General features: G+C 35.9%; 1 protein-coding gene across 2 annotated transcripts in view; it reads right to left on the bottom strand.

Moving 5' to 3' along the window:
• Positions 1-1,168: 1,168 nt before the first annotated feature.
• Positions 1,169-21,426, bottom strand: part of ATF2 (activating transcription factor 2) — a 22,179-nt gene continuing 1,921 nt past the window's right edge. Inside the window, exons 2-9 of one of the 2 annotated variants that reach the window (XM_015830603.1) lie at positions 14,362-14,431; positions 11,169-11,265; positions 7,738-7,856; positions 7,214-7,342; positions 5,622-5,800; positions 4,397-4,511; positions 2,678-2,764; positions 1,169-2,484 (exon numbers count right to left, since the gene is read on the bottom strand). In XM_015830603.1, coding sequence (XP_015686089.1) covers positions 2,413-2,484; positions 2,678-2,764; positions 4,397-4,511; positions 5,622-5,800; positions 7,214-7,342; positions 7,738-7,856; positions 11,169-11,265; positions 14,362-14,409 — 846 coding nt within the window. In that variant the 5' untranslated portion in view covers positions 14,410-14,431 and the 3' untranslated portion in view covers positions 1,169-2,412. Of the gene's footprint in view, positions 2,485-2,677; positions 2,765-4,396; positions 4,512-5,617; positions 5,801-7,213; positions 7,343-7,737; positions 7,857-11,168; positions 11,266-14,361; positions 14,432-21,426 lie in introns of those variants that run through there. The other variant, XM_015830610.1, reaches the window with a different exon arrangement.

The following is a 21,426-nucleotide window of genomic DNA, read 5'->3' on the forward strand; positions in this document are numbered from 1 at the left end:
TCTCTCCTAAGTTTCTTGGTCTGTGTGGGTGTGCGCTACTTTTTCAAATCAGACAGAATCTAGAAGCATACTAATATCTCTGCTGATCGTGTGTTGTGTAATTAGTCCTGTTATATAAGAGAACATGCCTACTATTGTTACTATTTTAGGTAAGTAGGAGCTTAAACAAAATGTGCTGGTAAACACTGCTCGTGTTCAAGATATTTTATACCCCTGCTTCCCACTTTTTAATATTCTGTAGGCCACGTTTTTAATATTCATCTCCTTCACTCTATTTTTAAATGTAAATCTGCATACGTATTTTCAAACCTTCTGATTATCCCTCCTCTTGTGTATGGGCTGTGTTGATTTGGCTATAAACCAAAGAACTATAATTGCTTATCATTATACATGCAATATAGGCAATTAACGATTACAATGAAATAATTAATTTATGCACTATGCAAAGTTAAGTAACAAAGGTTTGACTATATAACTTCAAAGGAACATGAATTTCTAGTTTCTCATGAATAATTTCATTTTTGTAAGTATAATAGGCTACCAACTTTAATCATATTCGCTACTCTGAAATTATATGGCTACCAATTAAATTTTGCAGGAATCTCACCCACCATGATCATTTCAAAATGTACCACCTGTGGGATTATAATCAAGTGATCAGTTCATTCAATCTCTAAAAGTAATAAAGAACATCTAAGTTCAGGAAAGGAATCAGTTATTCGGCAATCTGCGTTTACAAAACATACGAACTATGGAATTCAATGTGATCAAGGGTGATGATGGCCACTACTTTCAAAAGTTTTACAAGGAGAATTGGGCTATCAATGCCTAAAAGTCTTGATGATTCAGAATGCCTTAAATACCAGCTACTAGAAAACAACAGCAAAGAAATTGCATTGCCCTCTAGTCCATAGCCTGTCAATTTCCTGAATGCATCTATGTACACACAACTCTAACCTAATGGACACTTATGTTTGAACTATATTCATGCAACTGAGAAAAAACAGAAACTACAATATATTTTACCTCAAGTTATACAAATGTTGAGCTGGTCATGGAATTATTTGAGTTGAATTTGAATTTATTGTAGTCACTCACCAATGCACACTAACAAAAATAGATAAAAATTAACACTTTCTATACTAAAAACAAATAACAATAAAATGAACTCACAACAATGAATTGCTAAATCAGAAACATGTAATGGAACAATTGTCTCAACTGTAATTTTAATTTTTAAATTAGCAATTTTTCAGCCACAGTGGTTGATAAAATTGCTATTTTTACTAGGGATTTTGAGGTTACATTATTTTTTTCCCAAAATGATATAAATTACAATACATTACATTTAAATATGTAAATTGTGATCCAGTTTTCATGCTTACATCAATATAACTCTGGTCTACAAGGAGAAAGCCTCAGAAATGAAAGTAGTTTAATTTTAGGGTCACTAATAAAGGAAAATTATGTCCTGAGTATTAATTGGCTCCAGTTTCCAAGATCAAAATTCCAAGGTCAAAATTGCATCAAAATAATTCAAAATTACAAGGGGGATGTGCAATTATGCTCCATCACTTTTCTGCAAAATGTGATATAGCAATGAAAAAGGTGCCACACCAATCATTATAAATTTATCTTTTTATTGATACCAATAACATAACTTTCCATTCATTTATTGGTTTTTCATGTAACATTTTCATGCTTTTTGCATAAAAAACTGACAAGTTCTAACATCAGATTAAATGATAAGGTTCCACTATTTTAATCTGGAGCCCAGTAGCTCTGCTTTACTCTTAGGCAATTCCAAATCCCTGACCAAGTCATTTAGTTCACTCTGAGAAATCAGATGTGGTTCAGGAGGAGCATACAGTGGCCTAAAGTTTGGGTCCGCTGACATCAACGGCCCTGGATCAGCTCCATCCTGTTCATTGTCTTTATCATCATCTGAGTCTAGAGAGTAGGATTCTGGTGGATCTGGAATTGGCAAGTCCTCACCATGGGGTACAGGACGCAATGCGGATGAGATGTTTGGATATTCCATAATACACTTCTTCTTTCCTGAGATCCCTTTTGCAATTGGGGAAACCATGTGAAAAGAGTAGTCGCTACTATGATTGGTGGGTTCCCTCCACATTCCATTGGAACTGCAAAAGGCATGGAGTTTTTCTTCTTGTTTAGCCAAATTGCACATGTAATGCAACAATAATGAGGGGCCCAACTCTCGTCCTGATCCCCTATTTTGCATCCAAAATATAGGTGCTATGCCTTTTTTACCACTGCCATCACACTGCACTTTTGAGATGCAAATGTAACCTCACCACAAATGTGGCAGAAGTTATCTGCACTGTTTACACAGTTTTGTGGCATCTTGGCTTCTGGGGGAAAATATCACGCAACTGTTCCTTGGAAATGTTAGGCAATAACACTTTCACAAGCCACCAGATGTAACTGTACGATGCGTAGATCTGACCAAGACAAATGTACCTTGCAATAAAAGAACAATAAATTACAGTTAGGTAATAATCTTTAGTCTCAAAGTGAATATTAAAAACAGACCTGTCAATAATCTAAGAATCAGAAAGTACCAGAGGACTTCAAATCAAAACATCATCAGCTTTGTGCTGATTATTAGTACTCACATACAATTTTATGTCTGGGAAAATGATGCAGCACCTACCAATTTTGCCTCTGACTGCACCGGTTGTGGAGATGATGGTCCTGGAATTCCTGGGATACTAGGCACCATGGTGACAGGTCTGACAAGCTGTCCAAGAGAGTGTGAGTTAAGACCAAATAAAAACAAACTCTACTTCATAAGTAATTAGGATTTTCCACCCATATGAATGAATGAATATCCCTTTACTTTAACTACACCACAATGCTGCTCTACCTCAATGAGATTAAGATTTGACTCAGAGGATCTTTAATCCTATCTACTGACATTAGGCAGGTGGTATCCAGGAAGAAGAACCCCTACCAAGAGCAGCAGTCTATTTGGGAAATAACCTTTCCAGATATGTTTATTTATTAATCAAATGTCTGTGCTGATGCCTTGCGGTGGCTAACAAGATTACAAAAATACATAAAGTATAAAAAACTTAACAGTAAAATAGATACTGTTCAAACATCCCCCAGAAAAGCCGATCTTCAGTTTTTTATGGAAAGTAGACTACGTGGGAGACAAACATCCAATGTGAATTCTTTCCAGGGCCAGGGCCAGCTCTGAAAAACAGAGCTTGTTTTGTTAGTTCACAATAAGGCTTTTATCTGCTGAAATCTTATTTATTATTGATTTTTATTACTATGATTACTTTTATTACTATTAGATTTACAACTCACCTTTTATTTTTTACAACTGAAAGCAAGTTACATAATGCCCTGCTTCCTATTTTCTAGTCCACAACAACCCTGTGAGGTGGGTGTGGCTGAGATTGATTAGCCTGAAGTCCCCCAATTGGCTTTCATGACTAAAGGAGGAGAATTTATTGGTCCAGCTAGTCCAATCCACTCTTCAGCACAAAATATCCAGAGTTTTCTCAACAGATGACTGCCTATCTAGATTTTGGTTTAACACTGTCGATACACAGAAGCCCTGCCTCTTGAACATTTTGTGTACTCTTACTGGTTAATTGAAAACTAATCATTTACAGCTTAAGGCACAGGCCTACTCCCTAAGGAGCAAAGCTGAATCTTTTTCCTCCCCTGTGCAGCTGTCATGAGTTATGCTATCAAATATATCCCAGTATTTTGGGCTGCTACTTTTAACTTTTTTTCATGACTTCTGAAGAGCCAGATATTCTTCTATACATTATTTATATATAATAAATACACCTGTATCCAGGCTTTTGGCTATGATCAATTATATGTAAGGATAATTAAAAATGTTGAAAAAATACCAAGTCTTAGTCAGAATACTGCCAGCAAGGTATGCATCAGGGATGCCTGTAATACTGTTGGTAATGTGTGTTGGGGGGATAGTTAGAGCAGATATGCTTCGTCCCTTCTTGCCTAAATTAGTTTATATCAGGCATGTCAAACTCGCAACGTCATGTGATGTCGCGCGACGTATCAGAGCTTTTTCTCCATTGCCGGCAATGGGGTGGGCGCGGTTTTGGGATGATGCGTCCAGCCCGCGGGCTGGCAGTTTGACACCCCTGGTTTATATGAAGATTGTTCCCTTACTCCGACTGAGGAATGTCTTTCAGTTTTTTTCTCCATAAGATCCTGATTTAGATCTAATTTCAGTTTCCCAGTATTAGTACAGCCTAATTATATACTCCTCTCCCATCATCCTTATTGGTTTTGCCAGAGACACAGATGTTCCCAGGATAAGGATTTTGTGAGAGGGACTTGTCCAAACTTTGAAGGAAGTTATTACATCATGCAATAGACTTACTGGAACTGCAGTTGGTACGTGCACATTAGAATTTGTGATTGAAGCGGGAATAGCAACAGGCATGGTTTGTCCATTAGGAAGATGCAACAAAAGGGGGAAAGGGCCTGGCACCGGTCTAAGAAAAGAAGAAAAAACAATTATAGCACTTATAGTAGAAAAAATATTGCAAATTTCAATAGTCCTTGAAAAAAGTCTAGGGTGCTAAAACATTTTCTACTATATCTCCAATGTTAGATTAATTTTAATTTGTAGTTTTGATTCTTTTTTACCACCAGAAAAAAATTATCATGAAGTTTTTTTAAAAATTTTTGACCACAGATAAATTTTATTTTTATTTCATAAATCTTTGCAACAATCCTATCCAATTAAAGAAGTTATTAAAATACTTAGTTTTTTTTTAAAAGTCAGAGATATAAAATTAGATCCTACTCATCCTACGGGTTTCACCATTTCAGCACTGTGAAATTTGTTTGGAGATCATTGCATAAATTAGAAATAGTTTATGGAATACTGTAACATTATCTGATATTTTCTAGATGGTGGGGTTAGTGGAGCCTTTCAGTCCTGGAATGTTATTGTAAAGAAGCAGAAGCAGAAGAAGAGGAAGAAATAATTGGATCCAGATATGAAGTTCTGCAACCTGAATTAATCCTTCTGTTTGCAAAAAAGGACCAAAAACCACTAAAGCAGGGGTGTCAAACTCGCAACGTCATGTGACGTGTCTCAACGTATCGGGCCTTTTTCCCTATTGCCAGAGCTGGGGTGGGCACAGTTTCGACATGATGCATCCGGCTCATGGGCCGGCAGTTTGACACCCCTGCACTAAAGGAAGAAATGTTTTTATCAATTCCTCTCTTCCACTAAAATACAATTAATGAATCAAATTTCCAGATGGCACCCACAAAAAATGGAGGAATCAATGAATTCACTATCTTTCTTTCCGTAAAAAATATTTTGAGGTACTCTGGAGATAAGCCAGAGCTGTTTTGACTTACAAAACAAACATCAACATTTGTTTCCATCGTTTTTCCTCTTTAGTCACATATAAAGCACAAAACTAAATAAGACTGACCGTTTTTACGAGAAAATCTAGATAATTTTTTTTCGACTTTTCAAAACCCCAACTAGTCCTTGCCATTTTATTAAATTCTCTGAAGCTTATACAGCAGTTGTGAGGTTATATTTACAAGAGATAAGAACATTTTAGTATCTATTTAACACTTACACTATTGGCCTATTGGAAGATGGAGCTTGTGTTATGACAGTGCTAGAAGTTGGTGACGGTATGGCTTGCTGAATAATGACACTTGAGTCAGAACTTGCAAGCAACACATTAGGAACCTGTAGAGAAGCTGGGCGTACAATTGTGGAAGTAGGCTGGGCAGTTTGCTGCAGACACACTTCCTGCAAGAAACACGAAAGCTTCTCAATTTCCCAAGCCTCATTAGAATCAAAGATAATCAGAATTCTTTAATTATATTTAGATTTCTTTTAACTTTTTCTCAAAAAAAAATGTTAAAATCCCTAGAATTCTTTTAGTTGCAACTTACTACCATTTCTTACATTAAGAACTACCACATGGATCAGGAATAGGCAACCTGCAGTCCTAGAGCCACATGCAACCTTTGGCCCGATTTCATGCAACCCTCAGCCTAATTTCAAAAGTTCTTCACAACTGATCAGTTCAGACCCCTGGCAAGAATGATCTGTCCCTTCCCCAGCAGTCTGCTGTGAGAAAAGAAAGAAAGGGAAAAAAGTGTCAGAAAGAGATTATGAAAGAAAAAGTATGAGAAAAAAGGAATTCTAGATAGAGATTAAATGGGTCAATCAGCTCACTTTTGCTCTGGTTCTCTCCATGACCTGCTTCTGCCTCACCTACCAAAGCTAATGAAATTCCCAACACATTACAACTAAATAAACGTCACTTTCATCTCCCCAAATAGATTACCCACCCCAACACAGATTCTTTGGTCGGGACTACAGGCAAAGACAATATTCTGCAAGCATGTTGTTATCGACGTTGGGGAGCTTTTTCTCACACTTGATAAGTGTCTCTATAACAGACTCTATTATCACTTAAATGTGTAAGACTGGTATGAATTCTTTTTTTCTTTTTTTTTTAAAATAAATTTTTATTGATTTTTCATTAAGAAACAAAAACATAAATCTTTTATCACAATATCAACCAGAAAAAAATCAACACCAATCAGTACATTCACGGACTTTGGGAAGTCCTGGGGGGGGGAGAGGGGAAAGGGCTAGGTTGGTATTATAGATTTATATGTATATATATGTATGATTTTCTAAGGAGGTGCCCGGTGATACCCCAACTGCACTGACGGGATGGTTGAGGGAGAAAGGGAAGTAGGAAAGAGGGAGGAAGGAGGAGTGGTGGTAGGATAAGGAGGAGGAAGGTGTAGGCAAGTGAGAGGGGGGTGCGGGAGGAAGACTGGTATGAATTCTTGATGTGGATAGGTTTGCTTAGTCATGTTTGAGATACATAGCAGAAAAGATTCATGTACCTTTGTTCATAGACCAAACAAAGGAAGAAATGTTTGCATCACAAAAATTGCTATGGTAACTTTTAGTAACTAGACAAGGTAATAAACATAAGCATTTCAGTGCTTCAAAAATTTAACATTTAAAAAAATAATTTTAACGTAATATTTCAGTTAATTTGGGTTTAATTTGCCTTATATGAGGAATACAGATGTGCCGATGGAGTTTAGCAGAATATTTAAGATCTTATGATTATCTTAGATTTACTGGTAATATCTATAGAAATACTGTACATCTGAAGTATAAAAAGTCTCTGACCTTCTCGTCACTGGTCGTAGACTCTGGATGAGGTAAGGGGCTATCTTGGTGAGTTGTTTCAACCACTGAAGGCTCTTCAATTTTATTTCTTATAATTGGAGTTACAAGAGGTGATAAATCTAGAGGCATCTATAAGAATGAATGGCGAGATAAATTTTAAAACCTGCAAATTATAAATGTCTCTTTAAAGAACAGGGAATTCACAATAATGCTAATGTACTAACCAAAAATATGATTTTTTCAGTTAGTTAGAAAGAAGGTATCTACTGCTAATATTAACTTATTATAAAGTAATATTCTTGAAGTTCAATCTTAGGAAAAACAACAGTGTTCATTTATAAACAGAATGTAGAACTACAAAAAGCCTGTTAAGAGCTTTGTCTTTTTTTTAAGCAAAGAAATATTAAAACAACATTTTTATGCTCACCCTCATTTTGTTAATGCAAAATTTCTAGCTGCAAACAGAATTCAAGTAATCACTACTGTATAAATTGAAATAGTTTTAATTTGTTACATTTACATACTTTTTTAATATCATCTTCAGAAGCTTTTTTGAATTCATTTTCAAAAGGACTTGCTAATTCATTGAATAAACCCACTTCTTCACAATTCTTCAAAAATCGAGTTGGTGTTGGAGTTTGATCTGAGATTAAAAGGAAAAATATATGATTTCACCCCTAATATAAAAGCATACATATTTGGCAATCAAAACCAATATTATTAACATCACAAGCACTTTATAAAATTAATATGTCCATACATGAGCGCAGTAAGAACAAATTTGAACATCTTGTTCTTAATATCATCATATTTTTGTTTTAACCACATTATTGAAAATTCAAACATCATAGTTAAAAGGACTTTAAAAATACGAGACAACATGCACATATGATTTGTAGAAATTCAGGAAACTCTATATAAGGAAGAATAGAGATATATTTTTGTATCTGAAGATGCGCTTTATCTATTATTTTGCTCATGGGTTTTAGAAAAAAGCAAATACTGCAAAGGAACCCCAAAATTATAGCATTTTATAGTAACACAGAATTAAATGTTTGCTTCTCCAAAATATCAGAATATAAATACCCTAAAACCCACAATTAATTTTGTATTGATGATAATGATAACATGGGATATTGGCGAGACTCAGATTTGAAGAATAAAATAGTCAAGAGGGTGGAGGGGAATTCATCAGGATACCTTAAAATGTATTGTTCTCCAAATTGTACATTAGTCGCAGATGGCAGCATGCAATCCCTCAAACATAACAGTGTTTAAAGCATTCCCAAGATATATGTGCCCACACATCATCCAAATCTCATTTTGTCCTTTGAATCTCATACAGTGAGGGAAAAAATTATTTGATCCCCTGCTGATTTTGTACATTTGCTGACAAAGAAATGATCAATCTATAATTTTAATGGTAGGTTTATTTTAACAGTGAGAGACAGAATAACAACAACAAAAAATCCAGAAAAATGCATTTCAAAAAAGTTATAAATTGATTTGCATTTTAATGAGGGAAATAAGTATTTGACCCCTTCACAAAACATGACTTAGTACTTGGTGGCAAAACCCTTTTTGGCAATCACAGAGCCAGATGTTTCTTGTAGTTGGCCACCAGGCTTGCACACATCTCAGGAGGTATTTTGTCTCACTCCTTTTTGCAGATCCTCTCCAAGATATTAAGATTTTCTATGGGATTAAGGTCTAGAGACTGGCTAGGCCACTCCAGGACCTTAATGTGCTTCTTCTTGAGCCACTCCTTTATTGCCTTGGCTGTGTGTTTTGGGTCATTGCCATCCTGGAATATCCATCCACGGCCCATTTTCAATGCCCTGGCTGAGGGAAAGAGGTTCTCACCTAAGATTTGACGGTACATGGCCCCGTCCATAGCTCCTTTGATGTGGTGAAGTTGTCTTGTCCCCTTAGCAGAAAAACACCCCCAAAGCATAATGTTTCCACCTCCATGTTTGATGGTGGGGATGGTGTTCTTGGGGTCATAGGCAGCATTTCTTCTGCTCCAAACCCAGTGAGTTGAGTTGATGCCAAAGAGCTCGATTTTGGTCTCCTCTGACCATAACACTTTCACCCAGTTCTCCTTCTGAATGATTCAGATGTTCATTGACAAACTTGTGCTTTCTTGAGCAGGGGGACCTTGCAGGCGCTGCAGGATTTCAGTCCTTCATGGCGTAGTGTGTTACCAATTGTTTTCTTGGTGACTATGGTCCCAGCTGCCTTGAGATCATTGACAAGATCCTCCCGTGTCGTTCTGGGCTGATTCCTCACCGTTCTCATGATCGTTGAAACTCCACGAGGTGAGATCTTGCATGGAGCCCCAGACCAAGGGAGATTGACGGTTATTTTGTGTTTCTTCCATTTGTGAATAATTGCACCAACTGTTGTCACCTTCTCACCAAGCTGCTTGGCGATAGTCTTGTAGCCCATTCCAGCCTTGTGTAGGTCTACAATCTTGTCCCTGACATCCTTGGACAGCTTTTTGGTCTTGGCCATGGTGGAGAGTTTGGAATCTGATTGATTGATTGCTTCTGTGAACAGGTGTCTTTTATACAGGTAACAAGCTGAGATTAGGAGCACTCTCTTACAGGGTGTGCTCCTAATCTCAGCTTGTTAGCTATATAAAAGACACCTGGGAGCCAGAAATCTTGCTGATTGATAGGGGATCAAATACTTATTTCACTCATTAAAATGCAAATCAATTTATAACTTTTTTGAAATGCATTTTTCTGGATGTTTTTGTTGTTATTCTGTCTCTCACTGTTAAAATAAACCTACCATTAAAATTATAGACTGATCATTTCTTTGTCAGTGGGCAAATGTACAAATCAGCAGGGGATCAAATAATTTTTTCCCTCACTGTATCTGACAGTTATAATATAATGACTGAGACTCAGTGATAGGAGGATAACATATTTAGGAAATTGTGATAGTATTTCATTGGTAGGTAGTTCATGCAATCACAATTAGATATCTTCATAGGGGCAAAAGAAGAAAATAATCCACATAGTATTTAAATAGTAACATTATTAAATTATTTTGCTGTAGAAGCTATGGTCTACCTTTCATACAGGATTTGTGTATGCATTTATTAAAATTACCGTACCTTTAGAAGATAGCATTACATGTAATTCCATTTTATTCCATATAGTACAATGACATAAAATACATTTGAATCAGACCTATACATACAATTATTTCCAAATACCACAATAACCTATATCATGGATCACACATTACAGTGAGCCATACATTAATCATGATTTATAAACCCCTATGGCTCAAATCATATAACATGACAATCCAAATCCAAACAAACCATATTCTGGCATAGTGCAATATGTGAATGTAGTCAATGCATCATTCTAGAATGTGAGCATTGTTTTGATTATAAAATAGTTTTTTTTAAAAAAAATCTAATTCTGTTTACTTTTCGTTTAAAAGCAAAAATGGAAAGATTTAAAAGAACATATTATCGGAAGGGAAAAGACCATCAAAGATATAAAGATTAAGCAAGGGTCTATTCAATCAATTAAAATTTCTTTTTAAATTTTCTTTGTAAGACATAATTAAGATCAGTAAAAATGTAAGAAACCATAAGAAGTTATCTCATAGCAACATGTACACGACTTTGGTAAAAACATATTGTGCGGATATGCATTCTCTGTATCTACATTAAATTGCTAGATGTTACTTCTTACAACAATTTTGTGAAGTTCTGTATATTAGATTGCTCTTAATTACTAAGTCTGAAGCATATATAGCCATTAGATTGTTATTAATTTATCAACCAATCCATGTTAAGGAAAAGGACAATACATGATGTAATTTCATTTTATTTGTAAAAAAAATATTCTGATAGGATTGCAAGCATATACAGAAAATACACAAAATCTGGGCACATTCCAAGAGTTGGATTAATAAAATATATACTAACCAGCTACAATGACACTGTCATTACGAGCTGGACCAAATTTCAGTGTCATCTCATGTTTATGTTTATGGACAGCCAAATGATCCTCGTTGGTAAAACGCTGCGACAAGAAGTTTTAAAATACAGTTATAAATTTGAATTATGACTAAACAGTGGGAATCATTTTCAAAATGGGTTACAAACCATTTGCAATGAAAAGGCTCGTTTTTTGTTTAATTAAAAGATTGCTAAAATTACATACTTCTAAATTTGTTTTTTTTATTGACCATTCTCTTGAATATTTAAGTAGCATCATCATAAGTCACAAATGACACAAATCAATTTTAATGGTTTTCACTCTAAATACAAATTTTGACACAAGTAATTCAGAATTTTAACCACTATAAATTGCAAATATGAGGGACTTGCAACAGGCAGAAAGCCTTTATTCTATAAAATGTCTTTCCCCTCTTTTTTTTCTGCCATCCACATAAGAACCCTCTAATTCTACTCCAGAAAAATCAGGATTTTTTTTTAAATAGATTGAGAACACATATAAAAAAATTGTCATTTCTGTGTGCTTTGTTTTCATTGATACAACTTTGCCAATGCTGAGTAATTGCTGGGCACAATTAAACAGAAATTACAAAGGATAGATCATTTTTGTGCCAAATCCCCCAACTCCTGTTTGCATACAAGGCTTATCTTAACATGCATTCTAGTGTATGTTCTTCTGGATGGTGTATATGCTTCTAGCACATACTGGCATTTCTTAGAATAAAACTTTGAGATTATTCAAAATTAAAATTTGATATAATGTTATAAATCACACATCATGATTTGGTCTCCTTCATTTTAAACCACTGAAAATATCAGTTAAATGCTCTTGGACTATTAGATTATTATATTTACTATTTGCATAAGTCTAATGAGCCACCCAGCAGTTCAAAAGCATGCAAATGTAATTGGATAAATAGGGACCACTTTGGTGGGAAGGTAACAGCATTATGTGCGCCTTGGTGTATAGCCATGCTGGCCACATGACCACGGAAATTGTCTTCAGACAACTCTGTTTCCCTTGGCTAAGAAACAGAGGTGAACACCGCCCCCTAGAGTCAGATAAGGCTGGACGGGGAAACCTTTACTTTTTTAATAAGCCATGACTATTTCTGAATTTCATCCTAAGATTCCTGAACATTTTCTCTCCCTTATCTCCTTCTATGATATTAAATATCTATGATATTGGATCACCCACCTATACCATTTTTAAAAGGAAGATGGCTTTCTGGTCAGTTGTTTGCAAAGCATCATTGCTGTCACATTATTCAAACTCAAAAGTGTAACAGCGTGCACTGGCTGTCAACCTCTGAGCCATTTTAATATTATATTATGTTGGGGAAGAAATTAGTAGCTTTTGACTAACGTAAAAATAATGTAGTATGTGTAATCAGCAATCATTTAAGCATTTTGCAAAAAAGGGCACACATATGAAAGTAGAATATTCCATTTTCCATGTCAATATTTCTAAATATATTAATCCACTAAATAGCATAGCTACAATTTAGCTATCTGTAACACATTAGGTTTATAAATGTAGAACCCAAAGGGGAAAAAAAATCACAGAATTTAAATGGAAAAACTGCTTTAAGAATTGCATTTTCTTAAATTGCTTCAGAGTATCCGAAAGAAGTTAGATCATGCTGAATTTTTCATCTCCCTACTCTCTTTGTATTTACTATGTTGTGATACTACATCTACGTCAGAAGTTCTCTGGGTGTTATACAATCAATTAAAAGATGTTATACAATCAATTAAAAATATATACCAATATTAACATTTAAAAATAACATATTACATACATTTTGAAGCATTATTAAAGAAAAAAAAAATCTTCATTTTGCACCAAAAAGACTACAATGTAAACATCAGGCTAGCATCTCTGCAGAAAGTCGTGTCCTGATAAGTAATCACGGAGGGAGATACTGCTTCTGACAGACTGACCTTAACTGACAATTAAATTAAGGGTACTGATGATGTTACCTACTTGGTAATGAAACATCTGCAAGCAAACAACCAAGCTCAGAGAGCATCAGGGATTCCACAGACTGACCTTAAGTCCTTTAGGGAATTATAGGTTATTACTACCTATAATTCTACATGGAATGATATGAGCATGAATCATGTTGCCAGGCTATTTTTCCCCTGGCAAGGTAATGGCTGGTGTTATCAGCCCAAGATGATAAAAGGTATCCTCTAAGTTCCTGAAGCTACTCAGGCTTTCAAATGGTAATGCAGGGTCCAAAAATATTACTAGAACCATACACTTGAACTCTAATCGAAATACAAAGCTTTCCTCAATTGGATGAACACAATTAATCGAACAGATAGCCCATTTACAGAATGTTTGCTTTCTCTGTACTGAGTGACAGTTATTAACCCTATTCCAGGCCATCATCTTACTTAGGCCTATTTATTATTTATGGTTATTTTCAAAATAATTCTTCAAGAAAGCTATTCCCTTTCAGAACACACATGTGCTGCAAAATGAGCTCCTCAAGCATATCGTAAACATATTTATACATACTCAAAAAGAATACAAGAACAGTGAATTCATGACTTCGTATAGTTGAAAACACCACTCCATATGGGGAAACATTAAAATATTCTTTGTATTGAAAGAAGCTCCAAGGTATTTCTTTTTTTCTCCTCTGCATTATTCAGCATGGCTATAGAATATCTTTCAAAATTAAGGTAGATAATTTAATAAAATTGTTTTCTGATTATGAAGCAATTTGAAAAATGAAACAATTCTGTTAACAGAAATAATTTTTAATATGTTTTTCTAATCTATCTCACTTTCTGCTCCTAAATTACCCACTGATCAGGAACAATTAGAATGAATAAAGAAACAGATAAATAAATGCACTTGGATTGAGGCATCAAGCAGTTCCACTGCTGGGCTTATATTGCCATTCAATATAGTAGTACTAAGACTCATAATGTATCTTGAAAGTGACAGGAAGCTAAACCTGCCGCTCATTCCAATTCAAGAACCAGAAACTGAACACACAGCAAGAAGTGCATTATTAGACTGGGACAATTGCTTCTTGTTTAAAAGAATGAGACAGATGCTATTAGGATCAGACATAAACCACTTCTGATGTAAGAGATGTTTCTCCGTTGATTTAGATGAACAGATCTAAAATACGTATATTACCTGTCCACATCCAGGGGCAGTACATAGAAAGGGTTTGTCATCACTCATATTCTACAGGTTCTTGGGTTACCTACATTGGAATAGCAAACATAATTACTTTAAGATTATGCCAAGAATTTATCTTGTATTGATTTATGACAAAGTCTCAAATAAAAACAATATCTCAATACACTTTTTTCTTTTCTTTCTTTCTTTTTATATACATTTTGATTGATTTTCCAGTTTTACATTTAAATATTTGAAAAGCAACGTGGCGGCTGGGTTGGTTCATAATTCAATAACATAGAAATTTCTTTAGTACAGATAATAAACTAGTACATTAAATATTTCCTCTTTTTCCCTTGGTATTTACTGTCTTTTTTCAAGCATATTTCTAAAATAACCTAATTTAAAAAAATCCTAAATCTGGTACATTATTTGTCCAAAGTGAAATTGAAAGTTGAACACGCAATTATCAGTCAAGCTTGAAAATATTTTTATGAAGTATAGAAACTAGGCTTTATTAGTTTAACAGGACATAGGTATGTCAATATGTCTCCCTTTGGTAGATTCCATACCTATATAGGTAGTCCTTGACTTATAATAGTTTGTTCAGTGACTGTTTAAAGTTACAATAGCACTGAAAAAAGTGACTTACGACCGTTTTTCACACTTACCACCCTTGTAACATCTTCATGGTCATGTGATCAATTTCAGACTCATATTTATGATGGTTGTAGTGCCCTGGCATCATGTGATCATCTTTTGTAACCTTCTGACAAGCAAAGTCAATGGGGAAGCCAGATTCACTTAACAACTGTGTTACTAACTTGACAATTGTATTAAATTACTTAACAACTGTGGCAAGAAAGATTGTAAAATGGGGCAAAACTCACTTAACAAATGTCTTGCTTAGCAACAGAATTTTGTGGTCACAAATCGAGGACTATTTATATCCCAAAGTGGCTAGGTGAACAATTTACTGAGTGCGAAAGACTCCTTATGCCAGAGATATTATATTCTATTTCTGGTTTTGGATGAGTTGCTTTTCCCCATTTAGAGTTAGTTTTATAATCTGGGAATCCCTGAAGAATTAAAAGTTAGAACAGGGGTAGTCAACCTTGGCTCTTTTATGACTCGTGGACTTCAACTCCCAGAAGGAATTCTGGGAGTTGAAGTCCACGAGTCATAAAAGAGCCAAGGTTGACTACCGCTGAGTTAGAACAATTAATCAGTGGAACAACCTGCCTCCAGAAGCTGTGAATGCTCCAACACTGGAGGTTTTTAAGAGACTGGACAGCCATTTGTCGGAAATGGGTTGGACTAGATGACCTCCAAGGCCCCTTCTAACTTTTATATTTGCTTCTGAGGCAATTCATGCTGGTTGTCATCTTTAAAATTGTATATGATCCAGACCCTGAACATCTTTGCAATATCCTACTTAAAGTGGCTCCTTCTAGTTCATTAGAATATTGAACAGCTGGCTCCTTTTGCAACTCTACTACTAGGAAGTATAATCTGTAAGGGTTTGAACCCAGGTCTTCTCTGAAGGTCAGATCTGGCTTGAACCTCTTGGCCTTCCAAAAAAATGATCCAGAGCTGGCCTTTACAACAACCCTCTGGGACCAGAGAAGTTTGTACCTTCAGGGGTTTCCTGCAGAGTAAGTGTTTACGTTTGTTCCTTCGTGCTTAAGAGTATGATTGTGGTAATTTTCTGTTATTCGTATTTTTATTCCCATTACTCTGCTCAGGTGTGTAAGGTACTCAGAATCAGTTGTGACAGAAACAAGGTAAATATATAAACAAAGACATTACTAAGTGGTGTCTAATAGTAGTGGAACCTAATTGCTACAGAAGGTTGCTTAATGGAACCATAAACGGAGAGTGGATTAGATACCATTAATTCAGAGGTTCTTAAATTTAACAATGGAAATGAGAAATATATAAAATATTATCACAAAATGTGTCAGTGGAAACTTTAATTAGATCAGATGGGTTTTGAATAATTTTTACTCTACTAAAACCTGCTTATTATAATTAAACCTGACAATCAGTACTCTAAATTTGTATCTTAATGAATACAAATGGGACACTTTTAAAATACATTTAAATTTTAAAATGTTCTAACCAATTTTAGATTCTAATGGATTCCAGTGAAAAATGTTCAGATTCAGTGAAAATCTCTCTTTAATTTCAGGTGGGTAAGTTTATTTCCATTTATGAAAGATTATTCTTTTTATTCTGATTTGTTGGAATCAATTTTTTCATGAAATGTTAATTCAACATCACATTTATATCTTTGGCTGTTGTTTTTCTTTCCAAAAATTAAACCATGTCCTGATTTGAGTGGACAAGACCAAGTTCTTATAACTGATATTATATGATTCCAATTAAGCTAATTTGCAAAACTGAACTAAATTGAAGTTTTTGATGGTAATTCCACATAAAATATGATGCAGAAATCCAGATATGGGTAATTCAAAGTGGCCTTCTGTGTAGGTAGCACTTGTATTTAAGTTGCTGCAAGTTATGCACACATACAACAATGTGAACAATGTCAGAGAATATTACAGGTATTCCTTGACCTGCAACTGTAACTGAATCCAGAATTACAGTTGTAAGTCGTCCTGGTTGGTAAGTGGTTCACTGTATGACTGGACCTGGTTTTACAACTTTTGTGGTGGTCATTAAGCAAATATCATAGTTGATTAGCAAATCCACTGTCTACAATCAGCGTTTTTTGCCTGAAACCAGAATTTTCCGGCAAAAAATATAGTAAAATGTGTTCATGATTGTGGGATACTGCAAATGGATGAAAATGCAGGCTGAGCACCCAAAATGCAATCATATAACCATGGTGAGGATGGGGTGGGGCATCAGTTGTTGGAACTTTGAATCCAGGATGTAAATAACCCTATGTATCAGTTGTAAGTTTAGGATTATCGACAATTTCCATCAAAATTATACTCCAGTCCACCATATAGTATTGCCCAGGTGGACATTATACACAGGGAAGAAAAATCTGGACCCTTGTATACCAAGATGGTATCGGGATAATCAGTGTATGAATTTGTCCTTCCCAACATACTACCATCATATGAGGCCCTTAAAAATAAAGCTATGATGCAATCTAATTTCATTATTGGAACATTGACCAAAACATAGCTAAATGACAATTTCTAAAAGTGCCAGAGTTTATGAACCAACCATAATTGATTTCATGCCCTGTGAGCTAGTGAGCACACAACTCCCCTCAATTTATTAAGAAAAGGTTTAATCCCATCTAGAAAGGGTCGAAGAGGTTTTTGCATTGCCTCTGATTTTTAGAATCTATCAGCTTTCATCCAGACAATTACTACTTTCATGCAATCAGGGTTATCATTAAGCTGCCAAAAATCAAGAACCCATTAAGTCACAATTTCTTCTTTTCCCACAACCATTTACCAGGGTACTGAGAAAACCTTGCCCTGAAGACAAGTCAGCATCAGAAATGAAGATCACTACTCCCAACATAAATTTAGTTGTTTTCTGCTTCCACCATAGATAGAATAATTAAAGTGCACAAGGGAAAGGAATCCCATGCTGCTTCTTGTTCCATCAATTCAATACCTATTTGGATTCAGACACAAAATCCTAAAAAGTATTTTTTATGAACCATTGCTTCCTCAACAACAGATTATGTATTTTTGTTTAGCTATGTTTGTTTATGAAAACATCTCTTGCTCTTTTTATTGAAAAAAATTATATCTCAAGACAAGGCATATAATAATTTAAAAGACATCACTCTCGAGAGATTCTAGAGCTTTGGTCCAATAGTATACATTAAAGCATTGTCACCCACTGATGCAATAAGGTTTCTAAACAATTGTGAGAGGTAGCACTATTCTTGCAATTGTTTGAAAGCCTCCTTCTCCAAATTGAAAAATTCCAAATGACTCCTGTTTGTAGAACATCACAAGGCAGCCTCTATAGCAGGCATGTCAAACTCGTGATATCACGTGACGTTGCATGACGTATCGTGACTTTTCCCCCATTGCTGGCAATGGGGTGGGCGCGGTTTCACCGTGACGCATCTAGCCCGCAGGTCGGCAGTTTGACATGCCTGCTCTATAGGAAGGTCACACCTCGCATTGACTGAGCACGCTTGTCAGCAACTGCAAAAAAGGCAAAGGTAAGTGGAGAAATGTATGTGTGCTGCTGGGAGGGGTACAGAGCAGGCCTGTACCTGAGCAGGTCTGTACCCCTCCTGAGCATGGAGGGGTACAGAGCAGGCCTCAGCCTCCAGGGCCATGGCAGCATTGTGCACACTGGTGGGTCAAAGGGCGGCTGAGACTGGGGTAGATATAGGTGGGCGGGAGGCAATTACAGCAGCCCTGAAGTCTGTCATAAGGATGAGCGGATTGACAAGTGTCCAAATTTTCATCATCTGACTGCAGGGGCTTTGCACGTCCATAATTTTCACTACAGGTCATAAGTCTCTTCCTTCAGCACCATCATAATTTTGAATTGTTGCTATCACACCCTAATTCAGACCTGGGCATTTTACAGTGCCTGAGCCACATCTGGGCCTTTGGCTGTCCCTATCCAGCCCGTGTAAGGTCAATTGGAAATTGGAAATCAAATGTAAATAAGACGTAATATATATTCTTACCAGTAGCAACTAATCAAAACCATGTAATTTACTGCTTTTTATAAAGTGGTAAAATTAATGTGGAGCAGAATTAAGTTCAGTCTATTGGTTCAGCCCTCCACAACAGTTCGTTTCTCATGTGGTCTCTTGGGAAAATTAATTGCCACCCCATGCCCTAATTGCTCCATTTGAGAAATGAATGCAAATAGAAACTTTTTTTCAGTCACGACACATGACTTGGACCATATATTATAATATCCATAGCCTGGAAACAAGTATTTCTGAGATGATGAGAGATTTTATTTATTCTTTGAAGATAGAAGTAAATGCATTACTGTGTGCTTGTTTCAGGACTCTAGAATTCCTTTTTGGGCAACAACTCCAACTTGCAAAACTAGATATTCTACCAAATATATGGTATTTCATGAAGAAGCAGATTTACAACATAAGGACATTCAATAATTATGAAATTATCTAAACAAGGTATTGGTAAACATGTACAGAGGGGAAATGTGTTAATTTTATGATACTCTCAAGAAAAATTGGCAATTTCTAAAGTTTTAACCCAAATTCCTATGGCCATATATATCAATGGGATCGATAGGGACCCACTCAAAATTCTTTTAATAGAAAAATTGAAAACAGATCTGAACTAGAGGAATATATTTCTATATTTCAAAATTATGTGTACAGAATAACATTTATAAACTTCTTTATAAAGTAGTTTAAACTACAGGTAGTTCTCACTTAATCACAATTGAGATCAGCAACTCTATCATTAAGCAATACGGACATTAAGCGACACATCACATGACCACGACTTAGGAATTTTACTACAGGTTTATTCACTCACTCTGCTTGTTGGAAGATGGCTGTGAAGTATAAAACTGCCGATTAAATGACTATGGAATACTGCAAAGGTTATAAGTGCAACAGCCATTTGTAAAGCTATATTCAGCATCGCTGCAATTTCAAATGGTTGTTGAATGAGTACTACCTGTACATCATTTCAAAAGAACATATCAAGATCTTTCTTCCTGATTTGGCAATCTTAGTTTACAAACATTCAGAAACTACTCAAGGCAGGTTTTAGAAATTATCTAAAATAAGATGAAAAATTAGCTAATTTTTAAAAGAATAGAAAAAGTTTCAGGACCTGCAATACATCTCGAGAGAAAAGTGTCACAATAGTAACTTAGTAAAATAAACAGATAGTCTGCCTTACTGACCACTCATTCAGCGACCATTTCAAGTTGCAACATGCTGCTCCCCATGGTCATGTGATTATTCAGGTGCTTGGCAACCACTTGCATTTATGACAGTTGCAGGATCCTGGGATCATCAGATTGCCATTTACAACTTTCCCTACAAACAAGCAAAATCAATGGGGAAGATGGCAAAGAAGGTCACAAATTGCTCTGGTAAATCTCCCCCTTTTTGCACACTACACCTCTCCTTCCCTTGGACTCCCTGCACTTGCACTGCACCCTCCCTCTCCTGGCTCCCTGCTCGTGACCCATTCTCTCCCTCTCTCAGCTTGCACTGCACCACAGCATCTCTCTCCCCAATCTATCTGTGGCCTGTGCCTGTCACATACCCCTGCTCTCTTTACATCGGGCTTCTGTTGCTTCCTGCTTAATAACCCACACGTCTTGGAGTTACAATGGCAACTGTGACTGTCTGGATTGCTGTTGCTGAGCAATATGATCATGTGACATTGCGCTTAATGACATTACTTAGTGAAGCCAATCCCAGACCCAACTGCCATCACCCACGGACTACCTGTAATCATTCTAAAATAGGGAATGAACAAAACCACGGCATCAAGATAATGGAATACAGGTAGTCCTCACACTTACAACTTTCACATCATAGTCATGGTCACATGATCAAAATTCAGGTTCTTAGCAACTGGTATGTATTTACCGGTACAATAGTTGCAGCATCCCATGGTCATGTGATTACCATTTGCGATGTTCCCAGCCAGCTTCTGACAAGCCAAAGTTAATGGCAGAAGCTGGATTTGCTTAATGGCATGATTCCCCTAAAAACTGCAGTGATTTACCTAATAATTGTGACAAAAGAGTAATAAAATCACGCACGACTCACTTAACAACCACCTTGTTTAGCAATAGAAATTCTGATCACAATTGTGGTCATACATTGAGAACAATCTGTATACAATAAGTCTATGCACTAAATATCTTGATACAGTTCAGACTAAATTAGAAGCTTAAAACTTGACACGACTGTGATGAGATAAATTTCATAAGCATATATAATTAAGCAGATTCTTCACCTCCCATTATAAGTCCTCTATGAAGAATAACTTTAAACAGGGCATTTAATTCCAACTCAAACATTACTCAACTAAAATTTAGGCTTCTTCCAGACAGCCAAATTAAAAGTGCTACCCATCAGTATTTCAGCCAGCAGAAAAGCATATCACATAAATT

This window comes from Protobothrops mucrosquamatus, unplaced genomic scaffold (assembly GCF_001527695.2).
Source record: "Protobothrops mucrosquamatus isolate PMUCROS unplaced genomic scaffold, P.Mucros_1.0 scaffold_247, whole genome shotgun sequence".
NCBI lineage: Eukaryota > Metazoa > Chordata > Lepidosauria > Squamata > Viperidae > Protobothrops > Protobothrops mucrosquamatus.